A 13334-nucleotide genomic window follows, 5' to 3' on the forward strand; every position below is an offset into this window, starting at 1 on the left:
ATCATGACTCTACTTTTAATTGGTGCAACAGATCTGCCCACCCTTATGATTTGACCATTGGAAGTGTCCCTTAAATTATGGACAAAAATAATGATATGTTTAATGCTGTCAAATCCAGATAGTTGGTTCTTTGATCCAGATATGGGTTTTGTATTACATTCATTTGAGTTGGTCAGGAAACCAGGCTAACATTAAAAGAGTGCTTTGGATGCTTTAAACTGCCCATATTTTTTTATGCAAAACACTTCCATGATCATAGTTTATAGCATTTTCTTGAAATGTCTTCCAACAAATGAAAACAGTACATACTAACACATGAAATGTTAGCAAAACCCAAAGATTATGTGAAGTTTTATGACCTAGAAAGAATTAAGCTCCAGGGGTTTGAAACAGCAGTTTCTGAAACTGTACTGGAAGTAGTTATGGTACAAGTATACTTTACAGAGTTTTGATGTACATATTATTTGACACCACTGCATCTGATCATATTTTTTAACTTTTAAATGTATGTTTTCCAAGTCAAAAGTAGCAGTAAATGACATTTCCTTACACTTTAGGACTGTTCCATTTAAACATTCATGGTACACAGGGATGGCACTTTTTTGAAACTGTAAGTCAGGACACCCTGATTCCTCAAAGAGTGCATATGAAAATGATACAAATTTTAACATTATCTATGGGTGCATTAAAAGTGCCTTCCCTGGATCCCATGTATATTTTACTGGAATCGCACTTACTGAAAAATGGAAGATCAGCTGCTTTACTAGGAAGGTCTTGTTAGGGTTGACAGATCTGCAGACAATTATATTTGTCTATTTTCAAGCAAGCAAAGTTTACATAAGGGTGTTGAATAGAGACAAGTGTGGTGCATTTCTTGTCTGCTCAGATATCTATATTAGTGTTTTTACTATTGTTAATTTTATGTTTTTTGGTTCAACTGGTTTGTCAATGATAAAACTAATGGAAGGGTTATGACTGTATAGCTACATGGCAGAGCTTTTGCCTGGTTAAGATCCCAAATTGTGAAATGCAAGACCGTGTCAACCTAATTTATGGAGGTCTCTTTCTACTACAGCTACGGGTATCCTGGTTGGACCAGGCAGGAATTCTAAAGGCAGTTTTATTGGCTTCTCCTCAGCTGGAATGCCACTGTACAGCTTTACTGGAGAGGCACTTCATCGTACATCACACTCAATCGCAACAGTTCTCAAGAATGGACTGAAACAGATTCTGGAAGATTCCGATTCTAGAAAAATATTCTATTTCTTGTGTATAAATCTGGTAAGTTAAAGTTTTGAACTTTCTTGTTTAGATGTGTACAATCATTTCAGTGGGAGAAGACCAAATAGATGTAATAGTTGTACAATTAAAAAATGCAACATGGCAGAGATGGTTTTCTTACTGCTATATTGAAAAAAGGTTTCTGTTACTACTATATTGAAAAAAGGTATCATTCCTCTGCAGTAACAATGTTTTATGTTTAAAACTTTTTATTAAAGTTTGTGCAAGTCACATGTAGTGGGATAAATCCTAGCATGGTTCTTAGGCAAGGCACCACATCCTGCATAACCCTTGTTCCTGCTTCAGACATGGTACACAATCATAAGGTGGGAGTACATCCACTATCACACAAAGTCAACCATCATAATCATTGTACATTGGGAGTACATCCACTACCTTACAAAGCCATCCCTCACACTGTTCTGCTGTCTGTATCAGCACAATGGGCAGGATTAGGTGCATGGGTTGCAGGTAATTCAAGCTGGCTGAAGACAGTCACTTGGACTGTATAATTTGTGCAATTCAGGCCATACTTGCAACATAATTGTATGCTAGTCAGGGGATGCGTAGACAGCCTTTACTGTCAAACAACTAATTTAGGCAAATGAAAACATTATGAAGCATATCATTAAGGATGCAGATGTCATGGACATAACACCCAGTTTACAATGCCACAACCAGAGGATTCTATCAAGGTATAGACTAATGGGCCAGTTCCGACATGGTTTGGTAGCCCACTGATATTCCATCCCTTCATACAGACCCCAGCACTAGATATATTAACAGTTTTGTTGACTGTCTGGTACTAGACATAAGCACAGAATCAGCTGTCCCTAAACCATGTATTCAGCTTCATCCCAGCCTCAAACATCTTCCAGTGGGACTAGGTATTTTGATGTGTTTTCCTGGCATATCCAGCCCCTGTCCCTAAACACAGAAATATTCAACATCCAATCATTCCACGTCTGACCACAGCTTCATAATGGATACCAAGCATGTCAGGTACTGGATTTGGTGAAGTATATAGTATCACAGGCCTGAAAGCATCATTGGTCAGTTGAAATGAATTGACTTAGTTACAATGTGACCATTATCACTTATGCATGTAGGATTGCAGGTTTTTTAATGGTTTTAATTCAACCCATTGATTTTGTTTAACACAAAAGATGCAGTTAATGTGATAATATAAACCTATTTTATTTTTAATTGATTGTAAAAGTCTACAAAGATTTCCGCAAGTCACAGGTCAGAACACAATAGCCTCATCATACATACCTGCCATATTCCCAGTGTTGGGTTTTCTTTGAGACTCAAAAAGTGTGTTTTGAGGTCCAAAAGGGGGTGGGTGGGTCAGTGCATGTGACCCCAAAAAAGCAATGTCATCCAATTGAGAATTTGCTCTCTCTTCATATAAGCCTATTGGAAATTCAAATCTGAATAAAAGAATTAACTTGAACGTTTGCTTCAAAGCATTTAATGCACTTACAAAAAAAGAAATAGTTGGTAGACTTAGCATTGTCAAATATTAACACCATACACAAGGAGCCTCAGGTGGCTGAGTGGTCTAAAGTGCTTACCATTACAGATCACTGTCATCTCACCTCTGTCTGCATGGATTCGAGTCTTGGGCTTGACCAATGTGGGTATGTGAAAACTTGCCAGTAGCTTCTCATGGGACAGTGGTTTTTACTAGGGTTTTCACATGTTCTTCCTCCACCTTTTATACTGGCCACCATGTATAGCCTATCTTGTGCTGAAAAATGGAGTTAAGCCCTACAACAACAACAATTGCACCATAAACATATACATGTGCAAATTTCTCACATAATCACAGCCACACTGACATTAAATAAAAACGTGCATCAAGTATGTCTTTACAATCCACAGGATCTCAAAATATATGTTTAATTTGATGCAGTCTTTGCTTCTCTCACTCATTTATTATGGGGTTTGAAGGTAATGCAAGTGTCATGTGTTCATCTTTTTACACACTAAGACTGGATGGTTATCCAAACTTCCCTGCTGAATTCTCTGAGTGAATCCTGTTCAGAACAGAGTTGTTCTTAATAACCATAACATTAGCATTGTTAGAACTGTTGTTGTTGTTGTGGGATTTAATGCCATTTTTCAGCACATGATAGGCTATGTATTGCGGCCAGTATTAATGCTGGAGGAAGAACCTGAGAAAACCCAGGGAAGAACCACTGACCCACGAGAAGTGTTAGAACTGTGACTGATGCATCTTGACGATGAGATACGCTTGTCTCTATAGAATAATGAACATAGGTCATATTTGGGGACTGACCATTTCATTGGGGTAATGGGGAGGACATGCTATTCTCAGGTTTAAAGGGGCTGTACATGTAATACAGGAGTAATAAACGCCTCTGTCCAGTTCAGGTGTGAACACTTTATCAACACAAATTAACTGTGCAAACATGGAAGTGTGCTTATAATTGTCTTTCAAGCAATCTATTTAATGGCTATAATCATCCTGAAAAGCAGAGATCAATTAACAAGATTAAGATAACGAATAATAATAATGAGCACTAATCTGAATGATTGTTTAGTTCAGTGTGTCAAATATGCTACATACAGGTGGTGCTCCTATTTTGATGGACATCATTTGCTTCAAAATAACTTACGTTGATATGTTGAATGCGGCGTGTGCAAAGAATTAAATGTTTCCACTTGCCCCTGTGCTTGGCAAAGTAACACCCCATCATCCTGGAGTTTTGAAATTTAATTTTACTAGGCTTTGCTCATAGCATATTGCTTCCTGAATCACATTTATTAAAAAGAAAATCACACTTGAAAACTATTCCAACAATTGAAATAATCATGCTTTATGTTTTATATATGGCGTAAAATCCAGTGTCAAAAAACATTGTCAATAAATTTTAATAGAGATTTTAAATTTTGATAGAGATGGCTTAAACATTCTCATTCAAGGCAATGATGTGAAATAATGTTTGTTTTTCAACATGCATTTGACATCACTTTGATTTACCTGTAACTTAAAATTAGCTGGGTTGTTCCACTTTATGAACTTTACCTGTGCAAATTAGCACAGTGGGCTCACGCAAATCAGTCTTCAAATGACTTAATACATCACTCTAGCTATTGTAAGCCAATTGATATGTGAAATGGTGGTTGTTTATACTGACTTCTCTACCTTTTAATTGCCTTTTTAGCAATTTGCAGTGTCAGCTGCCCCAAGGATTGTTTTACATGAATTCTAAGCAGGAGAGTTTACCGTTTATAAATGCTACATTTTACAGTTCTTTTTTCCTCTTGAAAATGACTGAAACATCACTGTGTAGAGGGTTTTGTGAGTTAAAAATCATGTCTTTTGTGTGATACATCTTGTTTTGTCAGATATAATATTAGGTTCTCTTGGAAAGATTCATGGACAGTGCTTTCACAATTAACTAACACTTTTAACATTTGAATACAAGAGCGCATATCACATTTATGATGATTACACTAAAATTGAATCAGAAGACATAACTGAAACATTGAATTTCACTTGACAAGACTTATTTAATTTATATTTATTTCTTAAAGTGTTTGCACCAATAAGTATTACAAATTTCTTAATGTGTTCGCACCAGTAAGTATTACAGACGTTTTCATTGATCAATATTTCATCCTATAAATTTTATTTTAATTGAATTGAGAATTTTGTAAAAGAAAATTTAACCCAAAATTTTTTATATTAAAAGTTGCAAATTTCATGATGTTGATTTGAAATTTCCCAGAACTAAATCAAGGTTTCATTTACCTAATTTAATCACAGTTTTATTCATGTTCTGCAAAATAGAGACCTATTATTTTGGTATTATTTGAAGAAAAAAATGGAATCCACACCTGCCCCTACATTATAATTGGGTTCTCAAGTTATCCAGGTATGCTGAAACAAGGGAATTGTGCATTATCATGATCTTGGATCTTGGATGTGTACAGTTGTATGCAATTTCTATGCATATTAATACGGTAATGTTGCATGTGATAACAGTCTGTTAGCATTCTAGTGACTTTATTTCTGATCTGATTTGGATCACATTTGGGAGATAGGATTATATCATCAAGATGTCTTATGAATATAATTTTGATTGTAATCTGCACAATGTCATATGAATGCATTGATCTTGCATCTCTTTGACTCGGACCTCTTCATTCCCAAAAAGATGTACCAAGTCTAACCATGCCATGACAATTTTACATCTCTGAATGTTACTTTTAGTACATTTCTTTCCCCCCAGTAGGTAACCTTTATATTCTTTCCCGGAAGTTGCTGCTGAAGACCCTGACCTGGCATGGTCACTGTGTAAACCCTGGTAAGGGGCTAACTTCTAAAGTCCATGACTTGGTATCTAAGCTTTAGGGATAACTTTTGTAGCTCCAGACTTGCAATTTTTTAAGCTTGAACTGAGTAAACTTGATCCCTAAACTCCACTTAGAGTCAGCTGCTGAAACCCCTGGCTTGGTATTTTGTAGGTGTGAGCTAGCCAGACTCACTGTCTTGGTTTCTTTCAGGTTAGCTTGTATGGGCTGATTGTCAAACCCTTTAATTGATATCTTGTAAGTGGAAGCTAGCAAAGGTCATTATCTAAACTCTGGTTAGGCCCAGTTGCTGAAGTCCCGGTTTGGTATCTTTTAAGCAGGAGCTGACCAAATTCACTATTTAAACCATAGTTTAGGACAACTTCAAGTGGTCTTTAGTGACAGTTTGGAGCAGTGTCAAATAAATTGTGTTATGTCCCTTCGCAGCTATCGTAGCTGGATTGATCAAGATTTGAAAAGATGTTGATGTAGGTGGCAAATCTGTTCTTCCTTCTCACTTTTTTGTTTTATCTATGCTTTTTCTACTGGTACGATTTTCTGTTTCATTGTTTTTATGTTTTACCACATGCTGCATATGTATTAGATATGGGTGGCTTCCGTGATGAAACTTTTAGTTGTAGATGAGCTTCTTACGACTTGAGAGACAGTATTTCTAACCCGATTTTTTTTCCATTAAATTACCAGCTTAGTTTTATTATGAGTTAGAATGATGTTGTATCTGAATTTCTGACTTGTTTTACAACTCTAGAGATTAATTTTGGATTGGATTTTTGTCCAACCTCGTAAATAAACCTTGTATCTTTATATTTGACAGGTTGTATAATAAGTTAGATCTGCCTATATTGATGAGGTGATTTTTTTGGCTGAGGTTTTTGCCTCACCAGAGACTTTATTTGTCATTTAGTTTCAATACAACTTGTAAAATAGGCATCAAGAGGTTTTGGATAAGTTCATTTAAGACTGAGTTCTATGCATTTTTATTATGCTTTTATGTTTGAAAAAAAAATTCTTCTTAAACATCAGGAAAATATGTTATCAAAAGGTTATAAAGGTTCAAAGATACATAGAGTTTTGTTTTTACAATACTAATTAAGCCTGCTTTAGTGGAATGGTCAGGTCTTCAGTTCTGTTAGTAGGTCAGTGATATTAGGCCACTTGAGACTTTTGATATGTTCTTATTTCTGATTTTTACCTCACATGTCATGACAGGTGTTGGACTGTGTAGAGTTTTTCCCCTTGCAGAAAAAATTTAAAGCATACATTTTATTTTAGAATACATGCATATTTCAATAAAACAAATTGTAAAAAATAACAGATAACAAAATAGAACACATTTGGGATCATATTGTTCAGCTTTTGGTACAAAGAAATGATATATTTTGTGTAGTTTTGTCATTCATTAAAATGTCATACCACATGATAAGATAGAAATGGTATTAATGTAAGAAAGAAAATATACTCAACATATAAACTCAAGAAAAAATAAAATTACAATATAACAAGTAACACTCTGAGTGGATAATATTTTTATAATGTAATTATATTTATGTCTGTTTTTGTACAAAAAGTTTTAGCGGAAGAAGTTAAGTTTTTACTGGGGCAAAATGGCTGTTGTAATTTGAGAGACACTATAGCTCGGAAGTTAGCATCCTGTATGATTATGCTGGGGTGCCAGGTTAGATTTACCCACAGGCCAGGATGGCTGCTGCTGAATGGTGTCCTTAAGGAAGAAACTTCAACTCTCATTGCCCAACATCTTAAAAGCAGACTTGGCCCATGCACACCATTTTGGTTTGGATGGATTAAACCCACTTAAAGATTTTGGATGATTAGAGTAAAGAATATTTTCAAGCAAGTTTCATATATTTTGCTAAATAGAGTTTTAAAGTTTTTAGTATTGCCATATTAAAATGCCTGAAACATTTATGTTCATGCTGTCACATGTATTCCAGATTCAATTACTATGAGCAAAATAATCCTAAGACCTTAAAAAGAATCCTGATAAATTCAGTGTGAGAACCATGCTGATCAGAGGTTGAGAATCCACATCCTTCTGGTCACGAGTCCATTATCTTAACCACGAAACTAACAGAGCACCTTTTGATAAGGATCTCATTTGTTGCCAGGTTATGACTCCAAGGGTAGGGCCCAAAGGGGAGGATAAGAACAGATATATATATATATATACAGTAGTCCCCCTCTTGAACGTCCCCCCTGACCAGCGGCCACCCGCTCCTTACGGCCAGAATCCGTTGGCACCGACGAGTTTGTGTTCAAAAGTACCCCTCGCGAAAGGCCACCCGGCTAACGCAACCAGCATATTAGTACAATAATATAAAATTTACCCCTCACAAGCGGCCGCATTTTATTTGAATATGTATCCAGAACCAGTATTTTATTCATAACGTGTGTTAAGTAATCTGATTTCTGTTTCCCCGATGTCAGGTTTTCGTTACTGAAGGAAGTGTTGAGTAAAGTACATTTACCACTAAGGTTAATATTATATCATTTACGCCTCACGAGAAGCCAAATTTATTCCATAAAAACCAAGAAAGACTCAAATTTTAATCCATACAAAAGGGTATGTACATGTAATCAAATTAGCCTTACTGCTGTGTTATCATAAGATGTCCGGTTTAGTCACTGATAATTGTTACAATTACAATTATTGAACAGTAGTAACAGCTGAAAAGTGGCAGTATCAATGTACAATACCCAAGTTAGCAGGAAAATGGTTTGGTAGCCTTTATGGCTTCCCTTAGTAAGATGTTGAGCTTGTTCACTTTGATAATCAGTGGCTATTACTACTGACAATAATTGTCAAAATTACGAATTCTAACGGCCGCGAGGTCAAATCTGCGTGATGTTAAATGGCCTTCTCACACTTAGTGTAAAGAAATGTATAAAAACAATAGGGTACCAGACTGCGACTAACGAATCATGTGACAAGATCACTTCCTTTAAAAATACACGGCAATTTGTTTAGATGCATACAAACTTGTTTTATCAGTATTGAAGTTGGCAACAGGAGTAGTTTACTGCAAAAAGATCAACATGTCATCGAGGAAAATAAAAATTCTCAGTTTAGAGGAGATAGTGAAAGTAATTGAACTGGGGGGGTGTCGTCGAGGATCCTTGCAGAAAACTAATGTCGGGAAGACTCAGATAAACAATATCGTGAAAGATAATGAAACAATTCTGCAGAAGTGGGAAGGTGAAATGGACGGAGAAAGGAAGATTGTTTGAGCCAGGAGACATTTGTATCCTGATTTGAATGACAAGAAAAAGCAACAATTTTGTCAGTTGAATTGGGATATGATGACTTTACCGCAAGTAACAGATGGTTGCACAGATTTCAAGCGCAACACAATATTAAGTGTTCTGTCCTTAGTGGAGAATCAGCTGATGTTAATAATGAAGTTGTCGAAGATCGGAATAAAAGACTAAATGATATATGCAGGGGATATGACAGCAAGGATATTTTTAATGTGACGAGACTAGTTTGTTTTTTAGACTGTTACCAACAAAGTTACTGATGATGTGAACTGTAACATAATTATAAAGACAGTTTTAAAACTATATCAATGGTTATTCATAGCATTCTTTTGAAAATGGTGACACAGTTTGTTTTACATTTATTTCACATCATGCATGTGATTTTTTAATGAAAATATTAAATATTTAAAATTAAATGTACTTGTGACTTTCTTCATATGTATTTACTATTCACATTTGTCATCCCCCTCTAGAAAGGCCACCCGCATTAAAAGGCCATTTTCCTGCTGCATTAGGGGTGGCCTTTTAAGAGGGGGCTACTGTATATATAATGTTTAGGAAACAAGATAAATGTCACCAAAAATAATAATGTAGCAACGATGTACTCCAAGCTTTTCCATTCCCTGTTACTTGGTCACTATGTGTGAATTGTTTTGACAATCAGTCAGATAGCCAGGTGAATGATATCATGCCAATTTGGGCCTCTTGTTTTAAACTGCAGTCCTGTTTCATATTGGCAGCTGTTTTGTTCTCAGTTTTTTGGACCTGATTTTGATTAAACTTCTGATCTAGGCTTATATGGTCAAGACCGTGTATGAGTTTGATAATGAGCAAGAGTTTCACATATAATAGTGAGTTGATGTTAATTGTCTGAGCTTGCTACCTCTCTGTAGACTATTTATAATCTGATTGTAATTAAACCTGGCAAATAGAGTTTAATCATGAAGAATTTAGATGAGTTGATTCATGAGCAGTATCCACACATATTAATGAGATTCCTGGCAAGTTCAGTGCTGGTCACTGTTCATTACTGATCAGTTGTTAAGTTCTGCAAGCAATATGAACCCCACTTGGGCCTCATATTATATATTTGTGATTGTTTTGGACTTGGACGCGTTTGGTTAGAACCATATTGGCATGATACACTGGTAGCATATGTATTCTACAGACACAAATATATCGTCTTGCTTTGGAGATGGCATTCATATGAGTATAGGCTTGAATATTTTTATTTGCCTTTTGTGATGTTAGAAATGCATATTGTATGATGAAACATAACATAACAAATATGGGGCAGTGAATATAGGTATAAATGAATATCATTATTCCTGTATATTCTGCAACCCTCCAAAGTAACACATACAAAAAAATTGTTTACAAACTGAGCAAGATCAAATTCCCCAAAAATTGTATTCATACTAATAACAATGTAGTTATACTAATAAGAGAGTTGCAGTGTAGTTATTCATACTAATAACAATGTAGTTATACTAATAAGAGAGTTGCATTGAAGTTATTCATACTAATAACAATGTAGTTATTCATAATACTAACAATGTTGGTATCCATACTAATAATATGTAGTTTATTCCTACTAATAGCAGTGCACTTTTTATTAGTAATAACAGTGTAGGTATACTAATAACGGCACAGTAGTCCCCCTCTTATAAGGCCACCCTTAATGCAGCAGGGAAGTGGCCTTATAATGCGGGTGGCCTTTCTAGAGGGGGATGACAAATGCAAATAGTAAATACATATTAAAAAAGTCACAAGTACATTTAATTTTAAATATTTAATATTTTCATTAAAAAATCACATGCATGATGTGAAATAAATGTAAAACAAACTTTGTCATCATTTGCAAAAGAATGCTATGAATAACCATTGATATAGTTTTAAAACTGTCTTTATAATTATGCTACAGTTCACATCATCTGTCACTTTGTTGGTAACAGTCTTAAAAAAACAAACCAGTCTCGTCACATTAAAAATATCCTTGCTGTCATATCCCCTGCATATATCGTTTAGTCTTTTGTTCCAATCTTTGACAACTTCATTATTAACATCAGCTGATTCGCCGCTAATGACAGAACACTCGATATTGTGTCGCACTTGAAATCTGTGCAACCATCCGTTACTTGCGGTAAAGTCGTCATATCCCAATTCAACTGACAAAATTTTTGCTTTTTCTTGTCTTTCAAATCAGGATACAAACGTCTCCTGGCTCAAACAATCTCCCTTTCTCCGTCCATTTCACCTTTCCACTTCTGCAGAATTGTTTCATTATCTTTCACGATATTGTTTATCTTAGTCTTCCCGACGTTAGTTTTCTGCAAGGATCCTCGACGACCCCCCCCCCCCCCCGCATCAGTTGAATTACTTTCACGTTCTCCTCTAAACTGAGAATTTTTATTTTCCTCGATGACATGTTGATCTTTTTGCATTAAGTTATTTATGTTGCCAACTACAATACTAATAAAACAATTTTGTATGCATCTAAACAAATTGCCGTGTTTTTAAAAGAAATGATCTTGTCACGTGATTCGTTAGTCGCAGTCTGGTACCCTAGCGTTATTATACATTTCTTTACACTAAGTGAGAGACGCCAAAACGGCTTCGATAGGTACCATTAGCATCATGCAGATTTGACCTCGCGGCCGCTAGGATTCGTAATTTTGACAATTATTGTCAGTAGTAATAGCCACTGATTACCAAAGTGAACAAGCTCAACATCTTACTAAGGGAAGCCATACAGGCTGTTTAACCAAGCAGCAGGGGGGGCGAATCCGACATTTTGTCCAATCGTTATTTTGCTTAATTAATACTTTCTGCACTCAGCGGATCCGGTGTCGTCAGCGCCCGGTAAAAAAAAAACGACGACGGTCCATCCTACACGATGGTGACGTCATCTGGTTTAATACACTTTCTGCGCGCCGATCCCAGCGTCGTCAGCGTCCGGTAAACACAGCGACGACCGCGTCGATGTCATTGCCCCCCCTGCTGCTAAGAAGTTATTTACAATGATCTTACAAACAGAGTGATCACTAACTCCTCCTCTTGTAGATCAATTAGGTTATTTGACTGATCGGTAAGTCTAAAATTAATTCTCGTTAAAAACCGATTATGGCATCGCATATAGACCGGATTAATCGGGCTCTCAACGATTAAGAATCCGGGAGGGGCTGTTGGTGAAAATGAATAAAGGATATACCCCTGTTGAGCTTGATTTGATTGCTTGGTATCTACCTGGTAACTCCCTTCGATAACATCACACACTAGATTGATTGCTATCACCGATGCGATATTTACGTTGTATGGAGCAATATGCCTACCACCATCTCCGTTATTGTGTTTGAGAATAGTTGATGGACCGAGAAAATCATTAAGAGACTTTCTTAGTTCTGGCGCGTTGTATCCTGGAAACTTGAAATCGGGTAAATCGGCTTCTGTGATATTATACTCGGTTAGGAATTTTTGTTTATTATCATCGCTGTTAGCGGATATTGTTTTAACGATTCGCTCATTAATATATTCCATGTCTGATATGAGTTGATTTAACACCTCAACGTGTTTTCGTGCTTTTGTTTTCCGTAGTTGTTTTAGTTGAAATTGGTAATCATGATTAATCTCGATAAAAGCACTAGCGATATCATTTAAATTAATTGTGATCACTGCGGACGATTCAGGAGTTTCCTTATACGGAAAATACCATTGCATGGTATTCCTGTCTTGAAATATAAACCAGCTGGGTAATAACGTGTTTTTTATAATAGACAAATCATCTTGATAACTGGGAATAATTTCATGATACGATTGCGCATTCGTGTGCAAGTCCGCGGGGATTTCATGAGGTGGATTCTTGGGCCAACCTAGTATGGTTCTTATTGAACTGTTATAAATATCAACCATATACCCCGGTGTGCTTATTTCAGTCGTCGACGATAACGTCGGTTCATGAACCGTAATAGCGATTTTTGATTCTTTTCCTGTGATCGATTTTATTCTGCGTTGAAATTCTTTATTGATTTGTTCTACTTGGTATGACCCAGTTGGTATTGTAACCTCCTTCCAGTCTGGGGTCCCATTGGGTTTATTTGTCCATGCAAAAACCAGCGAGTTATTAGGTTGTTGTCCGTTAAATGCTTCCGCTCGGATATTAGGCCAACTGTGATATACTCGCAATTTTGCCAGCGCTATTTCCTTCACTGGAATCGGAGAAGGGAAGTTTACACTGAATTCTGGCTTCGTTGATGTTATCGATATCATACTTGTTTGTACCGGAGTGGTGTTCTCCGCGATCCGTTGAAGTAATTGAAACCCTTCGGGGTTCAGCGACATTATTATTATTCGTCGTTTCTAGTGTTTAATTTCAACACCGAATATTAACAACCTGCTTGTTTTCAGGAGAATGTTTTAAGCCCATTGAAGTG

At 36.2% G+C, this 13334-nt stretch overlaps 1 protein-coding gene across 2 annotated transcripts in view; it reads left to right on the forward strand.

Annotated features, from left to right (window-relative positions):
• LOC149801581 (proton-coupled zinc antiporter SLC30A5-like) overlaps positions 1–13334 on the forward strand; it is a 99042-nt gene that overhangs the window by 43130 nt on the left and 42578 nt on the right. For both annotated transcript variants that reach the window (XM_089955814.1, XM_089955815.1), the window contains exon 11: positions 1076–1281. In XM_089955814.1, coding sequence (XP_089811940.1) covers positions 1076–1281 — 206 coding nt within the window. The remainder of the gene's footprint in view (positions 1–1075; positions 1282–13334) is intronic.

The sequence above is a fragment of the Sinohyriopsis cumingii genome, chromosome 4, assembly GCF_028554795.1.
Source record: "Sinohyriopsis cumingii isolate HCF-2022 chromosome 4, ASM2855479v2, whole genome shotgun sequence".
NCBI classification, from domain to species: Eukaryota; Metazoa; Mollusca; class Bivalvia; order Unionida; family Unionidae; genus Sinohyriopsis; species Sinohyriopsis cumingii.